General features: G+C 15.8%; 7 protein-coding genes across 7 annotated transcripts, besides 22 other annotated features; 5 read left to right on the top strand and 2 right to left on the bottom strand. All coding sequences in view use genetic code 6, as the record gives it.

The window, feature by feature from the left end:
- Positions 1–75: 75 nt before the first annotated feature.
- Positions 76–128: a microsatellite.
- Positions 129–289: 161 nt separating this feature from the next.
- Positions 290–344: a microsatellite.
- A 957-nt stretch (positions 345–1,301) lies between these two features.
- IMG5_151820 (rtdr1-prov protein, putative) lies at positions 1,302–2,478 on the bottom strand (the record flags this gene model as incomplete). Its single annotated transcript, XM_004030821.1, has 2 exons — positions 1,302–1,489; positions 1,533–2,478. The coding sequence occupies 2 exons, from the start codon at positions 2,476–2,478 to the stop codon at positions 1,302–1,304; spliced, it is 1,134 nt and encodes a 377-aa protein (XP_004030869.1).
- Positions 2,479–4,272: 1,794 nt separating this feature from the next.
- Positions 4,273–4,306: a microsatellite.
- A 613-nt stretch (positions 4,307–4,919) lies between these two features.
- On the top strand, positions 4,920–7,559 carry IMG5_151830 (hypothetical protein; the record flags this gene model as incomplete). Its single annotated transcript, XM_004030822.1, has 8 exons — positions 4,920–5,068; positions 5,123–5,177; positions 5,457–5,690; positions 5,747–6,155; positions 6,196–6,387; positions 6,437–6,612; positions 6,665–7,237; positions 7,293–7,559. The coding sequence occupies 8 exons, from the start codon at positions 4,920–4,922 to the stop codon at positions 7,557–7,559; spliced, it is 2,055 nt and encodes a 684-aa protein (XP_004030870.1).
- A 1,396-nt stretch (positions 7,560–8,955) lies between these two features.
- Positions 8,956–9,011: a microsatellite.
- A 91-nt stretch (positions 9,012–9,102) lies between these two features.
- Positions 9,103–9,128: a microsatellite.
- Positions 9,129–9,132: 4 nt separating this feature from the next.
- Positions 9,133–9,207: a microsatellite.
- Positions 9,208–9,218: 11 nt separating this feature from the next.
- Positions 9,219–9,264: a microsatellite.
- A 1,031-nt stretch (positions 9,265–10,295) lies between these two features.
- Positions 10,296–10,369: a microsatellite.
- Positions 10,306–10,407: a microsatellite.
- A 348-nt stretch (positions 10,408–10,755) lies between these two features.
- Positions 10,756–10,793: a microsatellite.
- An 889-nt stretch (positions 10,794–11,682) lies between these two features.
- Positions 11,683–11,724: a microsatellite.
- A 354-nt stretch (positions 11,725–12,078) lies between these two features.
- Positions 12,079–12,712, top strand: IMG5_151840 (hypothetical protein; the record flags this gene model as incomplete). The annotated part of the gene is made up of 4 exons (XM_004030823.1): positions 12,079–12,155; positions 12,216–12,318; positions 12,369–12,458; positions 12,505–12,712. 4 exons carry the CDS (start codon positions 12,079–12,081, stop codon positions 12,634–12,636), a joined length of 402 nt encoding a protein of 133 aa, XP_004030871.1. The 3' UTR covers positions 12,637–12,712.
- A 23-nt stretch (positions 12,713–12,735) lies between these two features.
- Positions 12,736–12,765: a microsatellite.
- Positions 12,766–13,272: 507 nt separating this feature from the next.
- Positions 13,273–13,321: a microsatellite.
- Positions 13,322–16,326: 3,005 nt separating this feature from the next.
- Positions 16,327–16,396: a microsatellite.
- Positions 16,365–16,399: a microsatellite.
- Positions 16,400–17,731: 1,332 nt separating this feature from the next.
- Positions 17,732–17,776: a microsatellite.
- Positions 17,767–18,360, top strand: IMG5_151850 (zinc finger cdgsh-type domain protein; the record flags this gene model as incomplete). The annotated part of the gene is made up of 3 exons (XM_004030824.1): positions 17,767–17,904; positions 18,051–18,131; positions 18,163–18,360. 3 exons carry the CDS (start codon positions 17,767–17,769, stop codon positions 18,358–18,360), a joined length of 417 nt encoding a protein of 138 aa, XP_004030872.1.
- Positions 17,772–17,820: a microsatellite.
- Positions 18,361–18,578: 218 nt separating the features above from the next.
- On the bottom strand, positions 18,579–21,092 carry IMG5_151860 (hypothetical protein; the record flags this gene model as incomplete). The annotated part of the gene is made up of 9 exons (XM_004030825.1): positions 20,982–21,092; positions 20,838–20,917; positions 20,646–20,777; positions 20,481–20,594; positions 20,254–20,408; positions 19,994–20,156; positions 19,637–19,940; positions 19,502–19,570; positions 18,579–19,450 (listed from the first exon to the last, which is right to left on the bottom strand). Exons 1-9 carry the CDS (start codon positions 21,055–21,057, stop codon positions 18,579–18,581), a joined length of 1,965 nt encoding a protein of 654 aa, XP_004030873.1. The 5' UTR covers positions 21,058–21,092.
- Positions 18,696–19,179: a microsatellite.
- Positions 19,317–19,366: a microsatellite.
- Positions 20,926–20,956: a microsatellite.
- A 2,218-nt stretch (positions 21,093–23,310) lies between the features above and the next one.
- Positions 23,311–23,364: a microsatellite.
- A 471-nt stretch (positions 23,365–23,835) lies between these two features.
- On the top strand, positions 23,836–24,168 carry IMG5_151870 (hypothetical protein; the record flags this gene model as incomplete). The annotated part of the gene is made up of 2 exons (XM_004030826.1): positions 23,836–23,863; positions 23,909–24,168. The coding sequence occupies 2 exons, from the start codon at positions 23,836–23,838 to the stop codon at positions 24,166–24,168; spliced, it is 288 nt and encodes a 95-aa protein (XP_004030874.1).
- Positions 24,169–24,240: 72 nt separating this feature from the next.
- Positions 24,241–24,300: a microsatellite.
- A 1,370-nt stretch (positions 24,301–25,670) lies between these two features.
- Positions 25,671–26,586, top strand: IMG5_151879 (hypothetical protein; the record flags this gene model as incomplete). Its single annotated transcript, XM_004030827.1, has 3 exons — positions 25,671–26,033; positions 26,096–26,291; positions 26,338–26,586. The coding sequence occupies 3 exons, from the start codon at positions 25,671–25,673 to the stop codon at positions 26,427–26,429; spliced, it is 651 nt and encodes a 216-aa protein (XP_004030875.1). The 3' UTR covers positions 26,430–26,586.
- Between the last annotated feature and the right edge of the window lie 878 nt (positions 26,587–27,464).

Genomic DNA, 27,464 nt, shown 5'->3' on the forward strand with positions numbered 1-27,464 from the left:
AAAAAATATTAAATTTAATATATAAAAAAAAATATTATAAAATTGTAAATTTTGATTGTATATTTTAAAATAGAATTAAACTTTTAATGTAATTATTATTTTTAAACTTTTATTATTATTATTTTTAACTTAAACTGAAAAAATAATGAATTTTAATCATAATATTATGATAGCTAATTTTTGGTATATTACCTTATTTTTCTAAGCTATTTTTAATTTTTAATTAAAATTATTAATATTATTATATTATTTACATATTTATTTCACTATTTAAATTATTGTTGAAAAATTATAAATTTTTTTCTTTCTTTTTATAATAATTTTTTTTTTTTTTCATTAATTTTATTTGTCTTAAAATTAACTATTTAATAAATATTTTTTTATTTAGTTAAAAAAAGGAAAAAATAAAATCTACAATATATTTTAATAATATTGAATTTATTTTTTATAATAAATAAATAAATAAAATTATGTTTTTTTTTATCTAAAATAAATAAAGATTTTTTTTTCCTTCTTGATATTAAAAGGAGTATTTTATAAAAATTTAGATCTTTTTTCGTAAATCCTTATTAAAAAATACTATTAAAGTTTCCCTATTTTAAATAATTTCAATGTGTTTTGTATTTATAAGAATATTAAGCTCTTTATAAATATTTTATATTATTTATTTATAATTTTTATTTTTAGAATGTTTTTAAATATTTATATTCTTATTTAAATGATATTTATTTATTTATTTTATTTTTTCTTATAATTTAATTTTTAAATTAGATTGTTTATTGATATTTACTGAATAATAATAATAAAAAAACACGAAAAATAAATAATATATTTTAACTATTATTTTTTCATATTTTTTTATATTTTTCTATAATTTATTCCTTTATTATTAAACTAAAATCAATATAATAAAATAGATAACTTCCTTTTTTGTTATTATTAATTGATTTTTTAAAAAAATAAACCAAAAAATATGAACAAGTAAAATATTATTATATTATTCTAATTATAGAATTTTACTTAATTTTTGAATAAAGACTCAATTCTTACTCGCTAAAAATCTATTTATTTATAAATAAAATAAATTAAAACTATATCGCATTTTTTTTCTAATAATAAATAAAAAAGCTATTCTTTAAATAATCATAATAAATTGATTATATATACTTAATTTTATTTAAGTAAATCCACTATAAAAAAACAATATTTTTTTTGTTTTGTTTCAAAATATTTATTCATATTATTTTATTTATCTGTTAAAAATAAAATACAAAAACATATATTTGCAAAAAAAAAAAATATCAAGGAACCCATGTAATAACTTCAACAGTTTATAAAATATAAGGAACTAAATATTCATTATCTTTATCTTCTTTAAGTTATTCTAACTTTGGTAAACATTCATGAGCAATTTTTCTTCCTACTGGATGTTCAGAAATAGAAGCAATTAATTAAATAATATTAAGTTTAGTCTAAAGAGAGGGATCATCTAATAATGAGATTATTTTTTAAAAATATTAATATTCCAAAACCTTTTTTATAAAATAATAAAATAATTAAATTAAAAAAAATAACTTAAAATTTCGCTTAGTTTTTTTAAGCTAAAGAAGCTAAACAGATACTAGCAGCTTCTCTGACTGAACTTTACTAGTCTTCTAATTTTTAACATAAAGGCAATACACAATTAAGTTCCATTTCTTTGATTTTTCCTGTTTCCAAAAAACTAATACAAGCTAAATTAATAGCCGAAAGTTCTCTAATCTTTTTTTTTAATAAAAATAAATAAAAAATAATACAATTATTTTATATTTCCAAAAAACAAAAAAATACTTTTTAATTTCTATGTTCTAAATGGTTAGTTAGTCTTTAAATTGCTTCAGTTTATAAAATGATATCAGTTCCGCCTTCACCTTCAAGTAACTTTTTTATTAACTACAATACTTATATTAATATGCTTTCTTCTTTTTCTTCTATTAATTTGTCCACAAAAAGTGGTAATTTTTCAGCTATCAAAATATGTTCAGCTCCTATTCTATATTCGGCCAAATTTAGCATTGCATTATATGAATTAGTTCTTATTTAAGAAACATTATCATCTATTAAAGAACAAATATTATGAATATGTGCTTTTTCAATAATTCTATCTCTCCCATAATTAAGAGAGCATACTTAAACAATAGAACGAGAAGCTAACTCCCTTATATTTTATGATTTATCTTAAAAATGCTTTATTAAAACTTCCAATATATCGCTACTTAATAATGCCAAATTTATAAAATCTGATCTTCTAAAGTCTTCATTGATTTCTGTTAATATTTTTAATTTTAAAATATCAGTTTCTTATACTAATTATCTTGCCATTTTTTCATATCGACGATCTCCAAATGCAAACTATAAGCTATTTTCTGGAGATTCTATGTAATCTAATTTATTTCTATGATAAGATATTATGCGGTCGTTTGATAAATGGTTCTCCATTGTATTTATTTGTTTTTTTGTTTAAGTTTTATTTTATTTTTATATATATATATATATAAATTTTTAAATAATTTAATTGTTTTTTATTTTTTATTTTTTTCATATAAATAAATCATTTTTAGTTATCTTCATTTCTTTTATTTAATAAAATACAAATGAATATTTTGCCATTTATTAAGATATTATTATTTCTTTTTCAATAAAATCATATATAGTTAATAATTATTAAATAAATATTTAAAATAATTCTTCATTTGCAATATTAAAATTACTTTAAGCATGAATATTAAACATTTATATGAAAATATTTGTACTTTTAGTTTATAAAGGTTTGAAACTTTTTAATAATTGCCCTAATTTTTACTAAACTAATTTATATTTTTCTAACTTTTAAGGAAGACTGTCCTCTTTTATTAATTTTTAAATAAAGAAATTATTAAGAGAACTATAAAAGAATTATTTTTAGAAATTTTAATATTCAAATAAGGTAGAAATAATAAAATGGAGAAGTTTTATTTCATAAAATCTTTAATATTACCTAATTTTGTTTTTCTCACTAATAATACAATTTTCAATATTACAAAAAAGTTTGTCAATAAAAGTTTAAATTTAAGCCAAACAAAATATTTTTTTTCTTTCTATAAAAAAATATTAGAATTATTAAAAATAAGCTTTTCGTTTCCAAAAGAATCTTCGAATTTCACATTTAATTCTTTCCCATTTCCCCTAAAAAAATTACTTACCAAATATTAAACTATATCTTTAAAGTTCCATCTATTATCTTAATAAAAAGCTAAACTATGATTTATTAAATAATGGCTATAAACTAAATTTTAATCAATTACTAATTGTTAAGAGTTTTTTTCATATTTATTTATTTATATAATCAAATGTTTGTTTAAATCAATATTTTAATCAAAATTTATCAGAAAAGGATGTTTTAATTAATGATTCATTTAATATAATATTATACCTAGACTCCAAACATCATTTTTAAAAGAATCATATTGTCTTGTAAATATTATTTCCGGTGATTAATAAAAAGGTGGGCCTATTATTGTATTATTTAATGGAAAAAATTCTTTGCAAACCCTAAATCTATAATTCTTATCTCATCTATATCTTATAAATAAAGTATATTTGTTGTTTTTATGTCTCTAAGAGAAAATCCTAATTAATGTAATGCCGAAATTCCTAAACAAATTTAATAATAATAATGTAGTTATTTCATTTCTGTTAATTATTCGTTATTTTTTTCTAAAAAATCTTAAAAAGTAATGCTATTCTAATAATATTTAGTTATTATATAACAATTAAAATCATCCTAAAAACTATATATGTATTCTAAAATGTATTTAAATTTTTAATTTATAGTTAGCATTTTTTAACTTATTCTAAAATTTTTATTTCTTTCTCAAATAATTTTGATTGATTGTTCTATTTTAATATTTATTTTATTACTATTATCTATTTATTTTAAGTATTATAACCTAAATATACTACTGAAAAACATCCATATCCAATTTATTTTATATATTATATATTATTTTTTTATAAAATATCTTATACATTCATAATTTAATAATATTATTAATATTCTTATTTATTTTATAAAAATAAATAATATTTATTAATATTTATAAATATTTTCAATTATAATTATATTTATTCAATTATATACTATATATAGATTTGTTAAATTTTTTATTTTAATTTATAAAATTTTATTTCTTATTTTAAATATATGAATCAATTAAAAATATATTGTTATGTTTTATTTTTTAATTTTTTTTTTATATATAAATATATAAATATATATATATATATAATTAACAATAATTTATAAATTATTTATTTTATTAATATTTTTTTTTTATTTATATCAAAAAATCATAATAATTTATGGATAAACTCTATATACTTTACTAATTATCTAATTCTTTCACTTTATATTTATATAAAGCAGGTATATATTGAATTATACATATAGTTATAACTCAATAAAAACTTAAATTTGATTATTATACATTTTAAAAATTGATTTTTTTTTTTTATTAAAATTTATTTAATAATAATAATTGTTTATTTTTTCTTATATGATAAAAAACCTAACTAAATATACTAATAAATAAGTTTTAGATAAAATGTATTATAATTTTAAAAATTTATTAGCATAATTTTACAAAAAATAGCTTTAATATTATATAAAAATAAATATTATTATTTAAATATAAAAATATAAAAAATATAAAATAATTTTACATTGGATATTTTATTAATATTTTTATGTCGCAGTATTTTTGTTTGATTATTTTGATATTTTGATATTTAACAAAATTTAACAAAATACAATAAAATTAAATAAAAACTTATATTTTATATTATTAAAAATATATAAATTAAAATTGAAATTTTATTTATTTATATAAAAAAAATTCAATATGAATCAACCTTTATATAAACCCAAAACTGAATAAGAAACTGCTGAAATATTAAAAAAAGCAGATGTTATAATAAATAGTGTTCGTTAAAATTTTCGAACTGGATTAAATATAAATTTTACAAATGCTGATTATTGCATATTAAATTCGTAAAAAAAATAAAATAAAATAATACATATATAAAAAATTATATTAATATAAAGAGAAATACGTAATACAGATAAATTTGATTTAATAGGATAATGGTAAGAATCATGTGTAAATTCATTTATAAAAGAAATAAAATAAGAATTATAAATATCAAAAAATAAAAATATCCAAGAAGAAGAATATATAAAAATGATATCTAAGCATTACAATAATTTTCTCATATTAACACTATGGATAAATAAATTTTTATAATCTCATGATATTTTTTATTTTAAAGCTAAAAGATAAACATCATGTTAAAGGGCTTGCTTTGAGATTTTTAGAAAAGATTATTTTAGTGATTTAAAAAAAGATTTGATATCAAACATTTTTAAATTTGTAAGTAAGGCAAGAGAAAATTAAGATGTTCCGAAAGAAGACTTAAAGCGTTTAATTTAAATTTATAATGATTAAGATTTTAAAGAAGAAATTAAAATCGAAGAAGACCGCTAAAGTCATAAATTAAGAGTTATTTCTGATTCAGCAGTCGAAAAAACCCAAAATAATAACTTTAGTAGTGAAGATCAAGATATTAGTTAATATAGTTATAAAACACTTTTTGAAAATCCTTATATTGAAGAAGTATATTATAAAATTATAGATACATTTTTTTTTATAACATAATAAATAATAAAAAGATATCAAAATATCTAAATCAAAAAGTAAGTGATTGGTCGAATAAAAATACTCCTGAATATGTGCAAGTAGCTCTTATAGTAATATCTAAAGAAGAATAACTATGCCATGATTATTATCCTCGCTCTTTTTAATAAGTAACAGAAACAATAAATTAAATATTCATTTCTAAGTAAGATGATAAACTTTTAGATCATTATAGTGGAATAGAAAATATGTTAAGACATTAAAAAAATAACGAAATCTAAGATTTATATTAGTTATTAAAAAGAACAAAGCCTTCCTTATAAAAGTTAGCCACGAAAATAAGAGTCTTTTATGAAGGAAGAATTGCTGATATATGTAAAGAAAGTGATGAAAAGTTAAAAATAGGTTAATAAGAAAAATCTAAAAATCCTATAGATTTAAAAAGTAATTATTTAAAAAAATAAAATAAAAAATATATAAATAGCTGAACTATCTATTGAATGGGTAAAATAAATCATTAATTTAAAAAACTTTTTAGATGATTAAATTTCTACATTATTTAATAAAGATATCGAAATTGAAAAAGCAAGAGATAATGCTTTTTAAATGGGTTTAAGGTGTTTCAAAATGTCTGCTTTATACCTTTCCATTTATTCAGATTAAATAATGAAAACATGTTATTTTTTTATTTATATGTAAATTTATATAATTTTATTATAAAAAAGAATATTCTGATGATGAAATAACATTAAAAATATAAGAGATAACAACAATATTTAATTATTTAAATACATCAAGGGATGAATTTTTAATATATTATCAATAAAGATTATGTCGAAGACTGATTACTTTTTCTTCTAAAAATATGATAGCAGAAAAATAAATAGTTACAAAGTTTAAGGTTTATAAAAAATAAAAATTATATTAATTTTTTAAAAATATAATCTTTAAAGAATTAAGTAGGTGCATTACCAACTTTAAACAGTTTATAAAACATGATATAAGACATAGAAACAAATGAATAATATAAAAATTATATACAACAAGATAACCTAAGTATTTATGTATTAAATAGTGTTTCTTGGCCTTTAAAAAAAGTTCAATTAGAGAGATGTATTTTCCCTTCTTCTTTTAAAGATGCAATTGATTCATTTATGAACAATTTTAAAAATAATTTTAAATAAAGAAAGTTAGGATGGCTTTTTAACGAAGGTTCGGCAGAAATTAACTTTTTAAGTAATAATAAAAAGGCATTTTAAGGAAAGTTTATTTTAAGAACTTCAACATATTAAATGTTAATTTGTATGAAAATAAAAGAATTAAGCACATGCAAAGTCTCTGATTTAATTGAAGGAACTGGAATTTCTAAAGAAACATTTGATTTGAATTTTAAAAATCTTATTAAAAATAAAATACTTTTTACATAAGAAGGGGAATAATATACTGAAGAGTCTATTGTTTAAATTAATACATAATTCGAAAATCCTAAAAAAGTTATTAATATAGTTCCAAGATAGACTGTTTAGGTTTTATTTTATTTATTTTTTGTCAATAAAAAATATTATTATAATTAAATTTAAGGTTTCTTAATAAGAAAAAGATGAAGTTGCGTTAAAAGTTGAATATTAAAGAACTTGTATGATTAAATCTTATCTAGTTAAAATTATGAAATCAAAAAAAGTAATGAAATATAATGATTTGCTTAAAGAAACTATTGAGTTAATAAGATAATTTGGAAGAACTTTTGAACCTAAAATTCCTCATGTTAAAAAATGCTTGGAAGATTTATAGGGAGAATATGTTAATAGAAATGCTGATGATCCTAATATTTATGAATATATACCTTGATATTTTAATAAATTATATATATATATATTTTATTTTATTTTCAAATAATTAAAAACATATATAAAATATAAATTTAATAATTAAAATACGATAACGAAATATAAGGTTTTTTTAATATATAATTTAAAAATATAACATATATAAATATCAAAAATTAGATTAATTATATTAAAACAACTAAAATGTTAAAAATATTTGATAAAAAACCTTAAATATATACAGAATTTTATAATTCGGAAATTGTAAAAAAATAATACTTTATATAAATATTAAAAAATACCATTGACTATAAATGAGTCTTTAAATGTAAATGTAGACTTTTTTTTAAAAAATATTACCAATTATATCTATCAATATAAAAATATATAATTAGTATTCATAATTTCAAAGAAATATAAAAAGTTTTCCATCTTAATTGATTAAAAATTATACTTTATTTATTTATATCGAATATTTACAAACTTTATAAATCCAAAAATCCTTTATATACTTCTGCTTTTGTAGAAATTTATTATTTTCCATTATTAAAAGAAGTAGGTCATAATTAAACTTTATTATATACTAAGAGCTAATATTTTATGATAAAAATAAACGAATTATGAAATAAGCAATCAATTTTTTTTTTTATCGAAAAAAAACAATGAAACATATAAAAGCGAAAAGTAAAATTATTGCTTTTTTTAATCCCACCCTCCCCCATAATGATTTTCATTCAAAGTAAAAATTATATATACTTTAGAAACAAAATAGGAGCAGGGTTATTTCTTACTTTGGAATTTTAAAAAATCTATAACTAATTTAATAATATTAATAAGCATTTAAATATTTTAATACTCTAAATTAACTCTATTAATTATTTATAATAAAAAGCTTATATAGAAATGGTTTGTATTGAAAAATGAAATATATTATTTAGAAAAAAAATAGCTTATTTGTTAATTTTAATTATTTAATGTCCTGAAAAAATTCTGGAATTCTTTATTCGTAGAGTATGTAGAAAATATTTTCATTTTTTACAATTGAAAAATTAATAAAGAGTTTCGAATATTTTTCTTAAAGTCTTTTGTGTGGATTATGCTATTTATTTATATAAAATTATTTATAATGAATAACATAAAAAAAACATATTTTTCATCTCTAATTCTCATTTTTATACTTCTTTAATTATTTATGTTATTTTTCTATTTAAAAATGAGTATTTTTACGTCTAAAACTGTTAAATTAGTATGTTTAATATAAAAATAAATTTAAAAGAATAAGAAAACCTTAATAAGATTAATATATAATAATTATATTAAATTTTCGATATAATAAAATTTTGTTATTAAAATCCTTAAGAACTTACAATAAGAAAATATAATGCAATTATAATGAAAATTAAGAATTTTTTATATTTAATAATAAAAAATTAAATAAATTATAATATTTATTTAATAATAATAATTAAATAATTTAAAAAAATATATATTAAGTATTTATAAATATTATAAAAAATTTTAAAAAATATTAAAATTCATAATAAATTATTTAAATTTTATTTATTATTAAATTAAATTAAATTAAATTAAAAGAAATATATATATATATATATATATATATATATATATATATATATATATATATATATATATATATATATTTATAATATTTAATTTTCAATAATATTAATGAGTTTTTTTAATATTTAATAATTTTTTTTATATTTTATGCTATTTTTACTTAATAATATATTAATTATACTTTTTATATATTGATTTTTGCGCCGAATCTGTTTTAAGTTTTTTTTTTTTTTTTTTGAAAATTTTTAATAATAATACTAATTGAAAAAAAAAAGAAATAAAAGGAAATATGGATGCTTTAAAACTGTAAAATTGTAATTATATTTTAGAAGAGTAAGATTACTAATTATTAAAATAAGAAATTACTTGTAATATCTGGTAATACTTACATCAATGATTAAATAAAAAATTTATAAGATATATTTTTTTAAAAAAGCTTAGATATTTATAATGAGCCAATAACAACATTTTGCAATCACACGTTTTGTAAAAATTGCTTAATTTCTTACATTTAAAGTTGTGGAGTAAAAAGTTCTTTATGTCCACTATGTAAAGTCCCTGTTGGAAAAAGAAACTTTTTATATGATAAAAAAGCTTAAATTTTGACAGAAGTATTATCAAGAATCAAGCCTATTTAAAAAGAAAATAATAAAATTATACAAATTAGTAATTAAAATATACTTAATATAAATAAAAGAAAATCAGATGAAATGTTAATTCCTTGTAAAAGTATTAATTATATAAATCAAATATTTAAACTTGTATATATAACAAAAATATTAAAATAAATAATTAAGTTTTTGAATAAAAAAATAATCATGATATAAATAAATTGTAAGATAATTAAAAAAAAGTAATATATAAATATTATTATATATCTAATTTAAATTAAAAGCCTGAAAATTCTAAAATTAAATTATTAACAAGCAATATGCCAGAAAACTATTATGTAAATAAAAAAAAGGATATATATAAATAAATATTAATTTTAAAAGCATGAAATTAATAAATTTTGTAAACTGCATAATGCAAAAGAGTTTAAAGAATGGAATAAACATATAACTCACTTAGTTGTTTATACTAATTAAAAAATAACAAATTAAAATATAGCAACTAGAACTTTAAAATATTTATAAGCATTAGTAAAAGGAATATGGATTGTTGAATTTAATTGTTTAATAATAAATTATAAATATATATATAAAAATATATATATATAAATATATATATATATATATATATATATATATATTTATATATATATTTTTATATAATATTTTTATATATATTCAAATTAATATTTTAAATACAAGGGATTATACATTCTAATGGATATAATGAATTAAAAAATGAAATCGAATATGAAATATAAGGCGACTTATATGGATAAAAGACTCCTTAAATATCAAGATTGAACGTAAATATAAAATTATTAATAAAACTTATAATCTTTTAAAAAGAAAGGATTAGGATCTTTATTTTAAAATATAAATTTTTATATTAATGTCTTTAAAAAAAACTCGAAAAAAAGTATTTGTAATAAAGATTTGGCATAATTAATTAAAGATTCGGGAGGAAATGTATTTTATTTAATTCCTGAAAATGAAAATAACTTTTATTATATAATTAATAATTCTTAAAAAAGTTAAAATAAAAATAGTTTAAAATAATAAAATGATGAAAATAAGTTTGAAAATTTAAAAAATAAAATTAAGAGTTTAAATTTAAAAGATAATAATAATAAAAGTCAAAATGATTTTATTTATGTCTCACATAAATGGATATTAGATTCAATTAGTTAAGGAAAAATATTAAATTATAAAAATTACTAATGATAAATAAAAATTGTAAAAATATTTAAATTTATATTTTGTGTTAAAAAAAAAAAACTATAAAGAATTTTGTTTTTTTTTATTAAAAATTAAATTAGCTTAATTTTTTATTTTTATTTCAATTATTATTTACTTATATAATACTTAAAAGAACTTCTTCTTTTTTTAAGGCATCTAATCTATTTATTTATTTTGGTAAAATATATGTAAATTAACTTTTACCTAAAAATATAATTTGCTATATAAAAAAGTGTTAAATTAAAAAATTTATACAAAAAAATGCATATAATATGATTATTTGAATTTTTTTCTAATAAAATTAATAATATAAAGTAGAAAAAAAAAGGAAGTAGAGCAATAGTAATAACTTATATCTTAAAAATATAGATTAAAATTATATAGCTATATAAATAAATATATATTTTAAATAATAATTTATAAATTATAATTAAGTTACCAAAATCGTTAATTTTTTTATGAATTTTATAAATTATATGTTTACATTGAATAGTAACCAAAATATTTATATTTTTTTATTTATAAATAATAAATAAAACTATTAAAAAATTACTTATTTTTTTTGTTTAGAAGAATTTAATACTTACTTTTTTATATTATGAAAAAACATACACAACAAAATTAATTAAATAATTATAAAATATAAAAAATTAAAAAAAACTATAGACTTAAAAAATTATGTTTAAATCGCATATTAATATATATTTTTTAGTAATATATATATATATATATATATATATATATATATATATATATTTTTATTAAAATTTAATAAAAATTAAATAAATAAATAATTTTTAAAATATATAAAATATTTATAATTTATATTCTTTCTAATTTATATATTTTTTAATTATTTATTAAATAGAGGAAAATATTTTTTTTATTTTTTATTTATTAATATACATTGATAAATATTTATATATAATTTTATTTTCTAGAAAACAAAAATTAATATATTAAATAAATTGATTATAAAAAATTAGAAAAATTTAGAAATTATTAATTTGATAAAAATAAGAATATATATATATAAAAAATTCTTTTATATATATATCCTAATAAATTTAATACATAAAAATATATAAAAATAATAATCAAAATAAAAAAATGTCTTAAAGTTTAAAATTTTCTATAACCTTTGAAGTTCCTGCAAAAGTAATATATAATGCACTTATTGATCCTCAGTAATTAATAATATAATAATTTTTTTGAAAACTTTTTTAATTTAAATATAACGAATATAGAGAAATAATGAAGTATACTAGATGTCCTTGCTAAGTATAGCCAAGTGTAGGAGGTTAATATGTTATTTTAGAAGGCAGAATAATAGGATAATTTACTGAATTAGTAAATAAAATAAAAAATAAAAAAATATAAATAATAATAAATATTAAAAGGATTCATAAAAATATATTATTAAAATGAATTGGAAATAAGCCGATTGGCCAAACGATTCAAACGTTGAATTTACCTTTATAGATAGAGATGTATATTAATTTTATTTATAACTAACCTATAATTTATTTTATTTAGGATGAATGTGAAGTTATTATTAGTTAATAAAATATACCTTCAAAAGTAAATATTGAATAACTAGAAAAGGGATGGTAAGCTTAAATATTTAATCCCATGAGTACAATTTGTGGTTACCCAATTGAAAAATGAACATATAAATACCAAATAATTTTTTTTATATTTTATTTTATTTTTTTAAATAAAATGACAACATTTTTTTATTTATTTAATCAGTTTTTTTATTGTAAAAAAAAAAAAAAATTTAAAAAAAAAAAATTTGTCTGAATTAGAAAAAATAAATATAATAAACTTCTCATAATGGAAACCAAATAAAATCCTCCTAAACACAATAGAATTGTAGTCGAAATAGAAACCCCACATATAAAAATACCTGGTGTATAAAAATATACACATGAAGATATAAAAATGATGGCGAAAAAAGCTTAAGAAAAAAATGAAAGAATAGAGGGATATTATTTAAAAATAACTGAATATGATTTTCATGTTGATGTTAATGAATTAAAATTTAATTTAAATTCAACAGAAGAGAAAAAATAAGAAAAAAATAATAAAAACAGCAAATTAAAGAAGACTAGATTTGGCTAAAAAAGCAAAAGATGAAAGAGCTAAAATGGATGATTAATTTTATAAAGAAAATAATCCAGATTTTAAAATTCCTTTTGATGAAAAAAGAAGAACACCAGTTAAAAATATAAAGAAAAATTAAGTCAAGGAAACATGTAATGATAAAATTAATTAATGTGATTAATTAGATTAACAAGAAGGTGAAAATTAAGAAGATGAATAGTAATAATTTGAAAATTAATAAGATGAAGAATAAGATTTACAAGAAGAGGAAAATTAATTAGAAGAATAAATCCAAGACAATGCTAAAAATTAAATAGATATTGATAATGAATAGTATTAATTTGAATAAAATAACAAATTTTTAAATGATGAAGACGATATGCTTAACACTTAAAGTTAAATATAGACTAGTCAATAAATTAAAACAAATTAATAAAAAACAAAAGTAGAAGGAAATTTCAAATCTGAAACTGCTAATGTAAATTTTAATAATGTATAAATTTTTATTTATTTATTTTAATTTAAAATATAAAGCTCATGTAAAGTATGCTTTCTGAAATTGATTTTGGTGATGAATGAATTATTCTTTTACAAATATGAATATTATTTTAATTAAAAAAGAAAATATTATATTAAACTAAATATAAATAAAGTTATTTTTTAAGATATTTAACGAAAAAGTTAAATAATAAAAAATATTTAATAATTATAATTTATGTATTTTTTATATTAAATATAATTTATTTATTCTATTATCTATTTATTTTATTTTTTTGTCCTTTATATTTTTATTTTTCAAAAATATAATTCTTATTATCATATTAGATATTTTTATAATTTTAAATTTCTTATATTTTGTATCTTTTATTAATTTTAATAATAATATTATTTATTTTCAAATTAATATAAACAAAAAAATATTACAAAGACTTTTTTTTTTTTTTTTTAATTGTAAAAATGTTTTAAAACACCTAATAAATTTAAGGAAACTACAACAATATTTAATAAGCAATTTCATATAAAAAAGAATAATTATAATAAAACTTAAGAAACAAAAAAAAGAATAAATAATTTTTAAATAAAAGAATTCTGCTTTAATAGCATAATCAATAAGAAATCTAAACTAAAAGTTAAGAATAAAATATTGCTTTATTTTTAGACTAATTTAAAAATAATGTATGTTTATATATATTAAATATATATTTAATATAAATTTTTATATAATTAACCCTTTAATTATTAATAATAAAAGCCTGATTTAAATGAAATCTATAAATAATATTAAAGCAATTAAGATTTACTTAATAATTATTTAGAAATTATTAGGATTAGTACTTAAAGCAAAGATATTTAAATTATAAGTAAAATAATAAATTCTGAGTTTATAAATTATGTGCAAAAAATAATTAACTAAAATGATATTTACAATACAAATATAATTATTGAGTGCGCTTAAATAATATCAAATATAACATTTTCAAATAAAGATTTAATTTCTAAAACTTTAGAAAACTCATTTGAAATAGTCAAATCTTTGTGCATTTTAGTTAAGTAAAAAAATTTGAAGTTATTTTAAACTGTAATTTGAATTTTAAAATAGTATATTAAATTCTTATTATACATATTTTATTATTTTTTCATATAATTTTTTTAAAAAGGGATTAATTGGATTAGGAAATTTAAGCCAAGAATATATTGATGTTAGAGATTAATCGTTAAAATAAGGTATTTTGAATTATATTATATAATAGTATTAAGAAAATAAATAATCTGAATAATTTATTGAACTTGTTTAGTGGTTTATTAGAATATATAGCATTAGACCTCATCCTTATGAAATTGTATTTTTATTATTTAAAATTTTGTTATATATAATTATTTTAAGGTTAAAAATTTTATTTTTATACTTGATGAATAATTACTCTATTAATAAAATGAGAAAACTCTATTAAATATTTTAGTTTCTTTGAGAAATTTAAGTGAAGGAGAATCTCGAAAAATAAAAAATATTCTAGAAATGTAAAGTATTTAAAATATAATAAATTTAACATATAGTGAATGCAAATCAGTTCGTAAAAAATCTTATTAAATTATTAGAAATATATCTTTTTATAGAAATTATGATTAATCATAAGTATATAAATTTTATAAAATAATATAATTATTAATTTATATTATTTTAATAGAAACTGCTTTTATAAAGCATATTAGTATCTATATCTTAATCTTTTTGTTAAAAAAGTAATACAATAAAATTAATTGGCTGCGAAATTTTAACCAATATAATTTACTCAAATGAAAATATAATAGAAGATATATTAAAATAACAAAACTTAACAGAAAATATATTTAGATTAATATAAAGAGGATGCTTTTAAGTAAAATAAAAAATATTTAAAATCCTATAATTTTTGTATTTCCGCTTTTTTTTTTAATAATAAATGCGGACATATTTTTTTTTTAGGATTTTATATACTATTATAAATAAATATATTATAAAATAAAAAGATAAAAAAGTAGCTTTATTTTTATATTGAAAATTTCTGCTTTCATTCAAGTTTAAAATAAACAGGATATATGTGTGAAAAAGGGATGCTTTAATTATTGATTAATGGGTTTTAATATGATGATATAGATATATTAAATAGTACAATTGAAGCTATTAATATTTTAATTTAAAAAGGTTATTAACTAGAAGATTAATTTAATAAGCAAAATCCTATTTTAATGCATTTAGAAAAACTTAATTTAAAGTCTATATTAAATGATTTATTGGACTTTCCAAATGAAATTGTTTCTTAAAAATGCGAATATATATATAATTATTTATATAATATTGAATGAAAGTATATATATATTAATTATTTTTATAATAAAAAATATCATTTTTATGATATATTTTAGATATTTTTTTTATCTTTTTTAACTTTAGATGTAAAAAAAATTTCCTTTTAAAGATTCTTTTCTGAAAAATATTTCTTCAAGAAAGTTTTTTAATATTTATTTTACTCATTTTAATATTCTTATTCTTAATTAATTGTTTATAGTTTTCTTGCTTCAAGCAAAGATTTTTAATTAAACAAACATTATGATTTATTCGAATCACTTTCAACATATTAATTTAATTTAAAATCATCAGGTGTTTCGTTAATTTATATTCTTATTATTTTATCACTTTTTAAATATGAAGAAATTTATCTAAATTAAAAGAAAAATTTTATAAGTTCGCTCAAATTCATTATACTTAATAAAATAAATATAAATAATATATAAACATGTAAACATATAACATATAAATATATATATATATATATAATATATATATTTTAAATACATTTATTTATCATTTTTTTTATATTTTATATATTCCCTTGTTGTTTTATTTATTAATATCAAAAAACTATTAAAAATTAATAAGTGAAGCGTTAAAATAATAAAGATTGCTAAGTATAAAACTAATAATAGACTAAGGAAAATTTTCATAAAATTATTATTTCTTTCAATTATAAATTATAAGTTTAATATAAAACTGTATATTAGTACAGAATTCAATAATAATATAAAATAATAGAAACTTCTATATTTTTATTTTTATAATTATATATGTATTTTAAATTACTTATAATTTCTTTTACCTATACATATTTTTAACCATTTACAATGATGATCCATTTTTTCAACACAATAGTCACAAAAAGAACAGTGGGATGATCTTGGAGGTCTGAATATTTAACCTTAAAAATTTATTATTATGAATATATTAATTATAAATTTACATGTTTCACAATATTTTAACCTATCAACATTATTTTTGTTTTATATTATAATATTATCAGGAAAAAGCTATTTTTTTTATAAAGTTTTAATATTTTCTATTTTTATCTACTTTATCTGGAATTTTATTTTCATCAATATTATTCCTTATCTTATTTATGTTTTTATTTTTTTAAAAAAATGTAATTAAGTTACTTTCTTTGGAATTATTCCTGGATTTGTAAATAAAGTTTTTAATAAACTAAAGTATTATAACAAAACTAAAACAGTATAAGTTAAAGTTATGAAATTGTAATTTTCATCATTATATAAATACTAAAATTCATAAATATTTAAAATAAATTAAAAAATACTTAAATTGGATATAAATATGTAATAAGGATTGAAATTGTTATTAAAAATATCACAAGTAAAGGGTAGGTAAAACTTGCCGAATAGCATATTAATTTTCCTTTAAAAAAAATGATTATATTTTTTAAATAAATCTAATAATAAATTGCTTCATAATACTTATAGTTATAATTAATAAATTTAATTTTTTGTTTAAAAAAAAAAGAAAAAATAAAAAACTTTTGATGTTTGCTAATTTGTAATTTGATTCGCTTATTAAATTAATGGATATATTTTAAAGTTTTATTCATATTTTTAATCTTAATTTATATTTAGAACTGAAATATTATTTTTATTTAAAATGTTTTGATTAATTGTTTTATTAATATCATTAAAACAAATGCTATTATCAACAACATTATTATTATTATTTTTATTTTATATTTTAAAATTCATTTTTCTTAAAATTAATAAAATACTAAATAAAAAATAATTTTAATTTTTTTTTAAAAAAAAACAAATATTTTTATAATAAATTAAACATAAATTTTTAATTAAATAAAAAAAAAAAGATATAAAAAAAAAAAAATGATTAAAAGAAATTTTAAACAAATCTAAACAAATTTTATAAAAAATTTAAAATTTACATATAAAAAGCTTAAAGAAGTTCCAAAAGAAGAATTCATAGTAACTCAAACATCAACAAAGCCAACCCAAATAACAGATGTAGAAATAAAAATAATTCATTATGATGGCAAAAATTCATATGATAGAACATTATCAAGTTAAAATCCAATTCCAGTTTCTCCAAAATTATCGCCATATATAGTAATAAATTAAATTAATTACTTAAAAAAATACAAATAATAAAGGTTAAAAATCCTAAAGTCGGTGAAAAAAAATATAAATGGTGTTCTTGTGGATTAAGTTTATCATAAGTAATAATATCCATTGTATTTAAATCATATTATTTTTATAAAAAAGCCTTTTTGTGATGGATCTCATAAAGGAACTGCTTTTATTCCTTTTAGGTTTACAATTGAAGAAGCAGTTAATTAAATATAACTTTGTGGCTGTAAATTTACAAAAAATGCACCTTTTTGTGATAGAGAAACTTGTTAATGCTTAGTTTCTTCAAATAAAACTATAGATAACAATACAGACAAAAATATATAAAATTGAGATTTTTTATTTAAATATATATTTAATTTTATTTGTTTTTATTTATTTATTTAATTAAAAAAAAAAATATATATATTAATATTTATTTTTGGGCTTATTATATATAAGAAAAATAAAAATAAATAATATTTGCGTAATTGATTTTTACGAATTTTTGAATATTAAATATAAATTTGAAGTTTTTTTATTTTATTTTCTTCTCACATAAAAACTTAGCTTCATTTTTTCTTTTTTGATACCCTTGATGGGGGGGCTTTCTTTTTTTTTTAGTCGCTTTTTTGTTCACCTTCATAAGTTTCAGTTGTTTCTGTTGTTTAACTTACAATGCTTTCATTTTCTTATTATTCTTATTATTCTTATTATTATTCTTATTATTATTCTTATTATTCTTATTTTTCTTATTTTTCTTATTTTTCTTATTTTTCTTATTTTTCTTATTTTTCTTATTTTTCTTATTTTTCTTATTTTTCTTATTTTTCTTATTTTTCTTATTATTATTCCTATTATTCTAATTATTCTTATTATTCTTATTATTCTTATTATTCTTATTATTCTTATTATTCTTATTATTCTTATTATTCTTATTATTCTTATTATTCTTATGATTCTTATTGTTCCTATTATTACTATTATTCTTATTATTCTTCTTATTATTATTATTCCTATTATTATTATTATTCCTATTATTCTTACTATATCTATTATTCTTGTTATTCTTATTCTTATTCTTATTATTTTTATTATTCTTATTATTTCTATTATTCCTATTATTCTTATTATTCCTATTAATCTTATTTATCTTATTCTTATTATTATTCTAGTTAATGATTTTTTTTTAAATTTTCAGAAGAATTTTCTGAATTTTATTTTTCTTCTTCTTTTTCTTAATTTTTACTTTCAGATTCATTTGAAATAGGTTATAATTCTATTTATTTATTTTCTTATTATTTTAAATTTTATTCTTGTTATTATGTCTTTATTTATTATTCTTAATATTTGTTTTATTATAGCTTTTCATTTATCTGCTCTTATTGAGTATTCATTTTTTATTGTAATTCATTAGATTTACTTCTTTCCATAATTAAAGATTCTAAATTTTATAATTTTAAATTTAATAAAAGAAAAACTTTGTTTTTTTTACATTCTTCTGTTTTTAAAACTTCTTGAATTTCAGATTAGCTTAATAATTATTATAATCTTTGAATATAATCTATTTATTTTTTTAAATAAAAGTAAATGAATTTTAGAAATACATTTAAAATATTAATATTTTTACCTGTATAAACATTATTATTTATGGCTGAATAATATTCTATTGCTTTTTAATATAATTCCATAAGTAAATTAATATTATTTAAAGTTAGATTATCTTTTAATTGTTATTCACAATTATATATATCATCTTATATTTAATTAATATCAACTGATTAATAAAACTATAAAGTAACTGACTCTTCTGGGATTTCTTAAAATTAATTTTGGTTTTTTATTTCAGCACCATTTTGTTCCATATATTATATTATTATTTCTATCAATTTTTAGCTTTATTTTACTGAAAATATTTCAAATATTTTATCATCCTTTTTTTTTTTTAAAAAAAAATAAAAAAATAAAAAAGATATATTTAATTTACATTAGAATCTTTCCAATTAAAAGTCAACATGTTTTCATCATCATTTTATCTTTAAATATTATTTAAAAAACCCAATTAATAATTCGAGTAAAGCTTGACTATATTCTATTCCTTATCAACAATTTCTAAATTTAAGAAATAAGATTCTGATAGAACAATATATCTTTTTTTTTTTTTTAAATAAATTATATATTTATTCAATAAATTTAATATAAAACGAAATAATTTATTTTAATAAAATTATATATTTTTAAAAAGACCTTTCTACTATTTAACTATTCACTTATTATTCCGCTTCAATTATGTTTATATCATTAAGTTAAATGAACTGTTCCAAATTATATTGGTCTCCATTAATGAATTTTCCAACGTTTATCAAATAATTTCTGTTTTATAAGTTCTCAATAATTTATAACTATTTTTTTTTTTACAAAAAAAATATGAATTTTATGTAAGCATATAAATATATATATATATATATATTTACTAAAAATTCAGGCAATTATTAGACTATTTAAAATAAAAGTATTTAAGGGCTCCATTAGCTATTCAAAATATTTTAAAGTAACTCACGTCCATCAGCAAGTGTAGGCTATGAAAACTATATTATTGTTTTTAAATATTTTTTTTTTATTAAATAAATTAATTTTACTGTAGATAGACAATATATTTTTGGCAATGAGAATGGAAATTTTTAATCCAAAATTATTTCAAATTAGATTGGTTAAAATTAAAGTAAATATTTTAATTGCTCATTGTTTAAAAGTTATTCTTATAATTCCACCTATTTATTTAAAATATAATATATATAAGTTTATATTTTGAATTTTTAGTAAATCTTTACTAAAATACTAATTCCATTGTTTTCTTCACTTAACTCAATCTAATATTAATCTTATTCTAACTCATATAAGGAATTAACCTCTTTTTGATATAAAATTTTTAATTATAAATATTTTTAATAAAGTTATTTGTATAAATAAATTACCTTTTATCATTCTTTGCATTTGAGTTTCATTTTTATAAATTTAAGATAAAAAAGACTCTATTTCTTATTAGTCCATTCAAAGTACTTTTATTTTTTTTTATTATTAATTATTGTATTAATAAATTTATTATAATAAATATTTTTTTATTAAATTTTTTTATAAAAAATATATATATATTAATCAAAATAAAATTTTATCTATAAATTAAAAAAATTCACATGATAAATTAAATTTTTTTAATTATCTATTTGTTATAAAAATATCAATTTTATTTTTATTTAAATGATTAATTTTTAAATAAAATATTATAAATTTTATTTTAAAAAATAAAATAAATAATGAAAATTTTAAAACTTTATTTTATCTTTTTTCTTATAAAAATTAACAAGTTTTAATAATTTTTTTTTTTATTTAATTTTATATTATTTATTAATTAAAAAAAAATAAAAAAATATTTAATTTATTTTACTCCATATATATAAATTTTATTTTTTTTAGTTTATATTTTAAATAATATTTTATGTGATTTATTTTCAACAATTAAATAAATAAAATGTATATTCTTTTAAATTATTCTTAAAAACACTATTTTATATTTAAATCAATTCTTATGTTACTTCTTACTATTTGAGCTTGCTCCTTTTTTTTTAAAAAAATAAATAAAAAAATAAGAATTATTAAAATATAGTTTATATAAATATTTTTATATGTAAACCTACCATCATCTATAAGGATATTAGAATTTTTATGAAAACAATGTATTAAAAAAAAAGTATTAAATAAATATATTATATATACCTTCATCTTCTATATATATATTTTTTAAAAAGATATTAATATAAAAAAGTTTATTATAAATTTGATTTACCTTGACTATCATCAGTACCTAAGCAACTTGGATTCAAAACAAAATTAGAACTTAATGATAAAGAAATTAAAAGTGCATTAATAGTTTATTATTTAATACTTATATCTTTAAGGCTACTATAAATTAATTTTTTTTATATAAAATAATATTTTCTTACTTCTATAAACCAATTTAAGTATTTTATTTAAGATATTATGTAGTAAAATGTTTCTATACTTATTAAAAGTTGAACTTTTATTTATTTATGTTTGCATAATTTTTTGCAAACTTAATGCTATTTTTGAAAAACATTTTTTTTTATTTTTATTTTTTTTAATTATAAAAATATCTTATTTTTTGAAAAAAAATTAATTTTTAAATATTAATAAAACTTTTTTAGGCATTTTTTAATATTTTTAACTTATTTTTTCTTTATTTATTATTAAATATATTTGTTTTATCTTTTATATGTAATATATTTTTCAATAACTATGTTTATATTTTAATTATATAAATATAAAAATTAAATTTAAATAAATAAGAATATAAAATTAATTATTATCATATAAAAAAAAAATAGTTTAGAATGTCCATATTAGATTAGTTTAACAATTATAATGATGTTTAATTTGAAAATGTTTAATTAAGTTAATAAGATCTTCAAAAGAAAAAAATATATTTGTTTTAATTACCATCAAATGTAATAAATTTAAATAAAATTAAAAAGTATTATAGTATTAATATACTATTTAGATGGATCCAAAAGTTTTAAACGGATTAAAAATTAATTTATAAGATGATGAAAAATAAGATTTTTAATTAAATGGTCCTGAAAGTCTTGTAATATAAAAATTCGATAAAGTAACCTAAAAATACATGAAGAAATAAATATTACCTTTAATACCAGAATAAAAATCAAATGAACTTAATATTAGTATTTTTAATATTTTAGATTAATTAAATATTTTTTTTTATTAAACAGATAAAAAAATTTAAGGATTTTATAAGGTTTATTAGAAAATAAATTTTCCAAAAATTTCTAAGAAAGCAATAACAAAAAATAAACTTGTAAATAAAATTTATTTATATTAATTAATTAATAAAATAATAATAGATAAGCTTAAAAAATTAAAATATAAAATATGAAGAAGATATATAATGATTGTAATAAAATTCGTTTTATTATAATATTTTTATTTTATTTTTATAAAAAAAAAAATTAATAAATATAATATTGTTTTTTATATTTCTAAAATCTAAAAATATTCATTATTTTATTATTGTACAGTTTTTAAAATTATAAAAAGTTGATTAATATATATTATAAATATTTTATAATCTCAATTAAAAATTCATTTCAAAAAAATCAATTAAGTAAACTAACAAATAAAATTTAAAAACACAATTAGTTTTTTTTTTTAATTTTAAGATTTTATTTTTAAAATAAAGAAGAGGTAAAATAAATTTAAATTTTTTTTTTTTATTTTATTTTTTTAAAAAAAAAGAATATTTTATTTATTAAAAAATAAATAATAAAAAAAATATCTGCTTACTTAAACTATAAATACAGAATGAAATTAATATTATTGATTTTTCTTTTATTAATCATTAATTCTTTGTGTATATTAAATTATAAAGTTCCTTTAAATTTTAGCTAATAAGTTCTAAATTTCTTAAATAAATATGAATCAAATGAAGTGTCTAAAAAAGATTTTATTTCTTTTGTTTCTCCAATACTTAGAGCTTCTGTTGTATGATTAAAATAAAAAAATATATTTAAAAAAAAAAAATAATAATAATAAAGGAAACATATGATAGAGAATTAATGTCTTATATATCAAGAAATTATTTCAATTAATCAATTAGTTTAACAGTATTAAAAATAAAATAAAAAACGTATATAAAAAAATTAATATTTATTACAAAAAAAGATAAAAAAAGAATAATTATTAGAATTATCATAAGCAGAAAAGTTAGAAAATCATATAAATGATTTTTCTATGAAAATGTATAAGCATCTTATTCAGCTTTATGGTAAATTTAAAAACGAAAAAATAAATCTTATATTTTCTTATTGAGATTTGGAAAACGATATCGATGAAAATGATTTCAATAGAATGATTTAAGATCCAGAGTTATATGGAATGGTTTGGGAAGATTTTTTAATAATGACAGAAAATATTGAAGAATTATTAATAGAAACTGAATATGATTAAAAAGATATTGATAGATCTGTTAATGAATTAAAAGAAACTTGGGACTAATGGTTATAAGATTAAGCTCAACTAAATAAATCTGTTTTTGAAGATAGTGAATAATAAATTAAGACAGAACTTTGAAATTATTTATAAATAATAAATATTTAATTTAATAAAATAATAATTATTTGATATATTATACATATTAATACAATATATATTTATTAAATATTTTTATTGTATATTATTATTATATTTTATTATATAAATTTTATTCTAATATAATATATTTAAACTTTAATATTTAACATATTTAATCTAGTTTAAAATTCAATTACATTCATTTTAACTATTATATAATATAATATAGTATTATTGATCATTTTTATTTAAATTGAGATAATAAATAAATAATTAATCTTTTTTTTTAACTTTTAAAGATTATATTATTAATTATATAATGTTAAAATAATCCATTAAAAAAAGATATAACTAAAGCTTAATTTTAATAAAAGTATATTTTTATTTATTGTAATATACTATTATAAAAATTATTATCTTATTACAATAATAATATGTATATATTTATATTAATTCTTTAATTCACTCTTTTGTTTTTAATATTGGCTATATAATAGGATACATTTAATGCATATACGCAGAAATCCACATTATCCACATGCATATAATTGATAATATTACTGAAAAAACTGCTATGCTATTATATTTTTAAAATATATATATTAAATATAAAACTAATAATTGATTATTTTTTTAAGGAAACCATATGTTTGATCTTCTTGCACTTTAATCTTTAGTTCGGAAATTCACATAAAAAGCAAAAAATATACTAAGTATAAATCCCAAACCAATATAAATTAATGTTCCTAATAAAATATCACCCATTTATAATGTTTTTTTATATTTAAATTTCTCTTTATTTATTGTTTAATAGTTTGTATTTTTTTATTATTATTAATTATAATAATCTTTTAAATTAAAATTTATATAAATTTTTAATGATCTATTAATATATTTTAGAAGAATATAAATAAATTATAATATTATAAGTTTAAATTCAGATTTATGTAATATATTTTAGATATATTTATTATATGTAATTGTGATAAACCTATTATTATTTAAAATAAGATTTTTTTCGGATATAAAACCAAATAAATTATTTTTTTATTTGATATCGGTAATAATTTTGTTTATTAATTTTTAAATATATAATAGCATTAATTACTTTAAAAATACAAATAAAGTAGAGTTTATTAAATATTAAATTTTTTTTTCAATATTATTTAAATATATAGTTTTTCATATTCCCACATCAGTAGTGATTAATAGTGCATTTTTTAACTTTTTTTTTCATTTTATTCTAAACAAATTATTTATACTTTAAAATTAAATTTTTGCTAAACATTTAATTTTTATTTTTCAATTTTAAAAAATTTCGAATATATCAATTTTTTTTAAATAATATTTTCTTTTTTTTAATACTAAGCACAAAAAAATTACTTCATTATGTTTAAAAAATTATTTATATAAAAGGCAAAAATACCAAAAAAAATAAAGATTTTGAAACAAATATTAAAAAATATATTATATTTAAATAAATTTAAGAAAAATAAAAAAAAATGATTTCAAGAGTGTAACACGAAAAACCAAAAAAAGTAGGAATATATCAAACCGGAGATATGATAGGAAAAGGAGCAATAGGAACAGTATATAAAGGATTAAATATTGAAACAGGTTAGACAGTAGCAATAAAACTAGTATCTTCATTAAACATAAAAGAAGAGCAAAGAAAATCAATTACTGGTGAAATGAAACTATTAAAAAAATTAAAACATGAAAACATTGTTAAATACATAGACTTTGTATAAACAGAATTTCATTATGCAATAGTATTAGAATATGTAGAATCAGGATCACTATATACCATAATAAAAAAATTTGGTCCTTTTTAGGAATCTTTAGTTGCAATATATATAAAATAAGTAAATATTTTTCTAATAAATAAATTTTATATTTATAATTATTTATTTTTTTTAAAAAAAAGGTCTTAAAAGGTTTAGAATATTTACATTCATAAGGGATAGTACATAGAGATATAAAGGGGGCAAATATACTAACAACAAAAGATGGAGTTATAAAATTAACTGATTTTGGTGTTGCTACTCATTTAGCTGATGATGAAAAAAATCAAAAATTTGTAGGAACTCCTTATTGGATGGCTCCAGAAGCAATTGATATAGGTATTTTTCATAAAAATTAGAAATAAAAATAGCAAATTATTAAAAGGAGGGCATATTACTACTAGTTGTGATATATGGTCTTTAGGATGTACAATAATTGAATTACTAACTGGAAATCCTCCTTATAGTGACTTATGATAATATCCAGCATTGTTTAGAATGGTTGAAGATTAACATCCCCCTCTCCCCGAAGATATATCGTAGGAATGTACTGATTTTTTATTAAAATGTTTTGAAAAAGAGCCTAGTTAAAGAATAGATGCTAAAGGCTGTTTAAAACATGAATGGTTGAATAGCAAAAAAAAACTTATAATTTCAGAAAACAATGAATTACCAGAAGAAGTTCATAATACGATTCGCAAACATATAAATGAATAATAAGAAAATAATAATAATTTGGTAATTTTAAATAAGGACTGTGAAGAGAGATAAAATTCTATGAAACTAATTGGTTTGAACTTAAAAGATGATAAAAAATTCAATAATAATTAAGGTTTTTTAAACTCTTATGATGATGGATTATTTATTTCTTCGATTATTGAAAACAATAAATAATTCGATTCTTTACGACATCTAAACTTTTAGAAAAAACATAATACTATAAATAATAAAAAAGAATAAAAAGTATATATATATATATATTAAATATATAATTATATTTTTTTTTGTTATAAGATGTTTCAAGATACATAAGAAATTGTAAATAGTTTATAAAAAACAAAAGATCCGAAAAAAGTGGAAGAATATATGAATTATTTAAGTGATATAATGAATAGATATCCAAAAGCTAAAAAATTTTTCATTCAATAATGTGGATTGATACTTTTTATTGATTTGTTAGATAAATTTAATTAGAATAATTCAATTATTTTATCAGTTTTATGCTTCCTTAATCAAGTAATAGAAAATGATTGTTTCAATTTAGAAACTGCATGTCTTTTTGGTATTTTATTTAATTAACAAATATAATAAACCAAATAAAAGGTGTTGTACCTTATATTCTTAAATATACAAATGATTTTTATCCTTTCGAAATCAGATGTGAAGTTGCTAGTTTTATAGGATAGCTTGCAATATATAAGCCTACTTTATAAATATTTTTAGCTTGTGGCGGATGTTAATCATTAGTTGATATGTTAGATATAGATTTTTAAAAAAATAAGGATATTGTTT

Source organism: Ichthyophthirius multifiliis (genome assembly GCF_000220395.1).
Source record: "Ichthyophthirius multifiliis unplaced genomic scaffold scaff_1120509251164, whole genome shotgun sequence".
In the NCBI taxonomy this organism is placed as follows: domain Eukaryota; phylum Ciliophora; class Oligohymenophorea; order Hymenostomatida; genus Ichthyophthirius; species Ichthyophthirius multifiliis.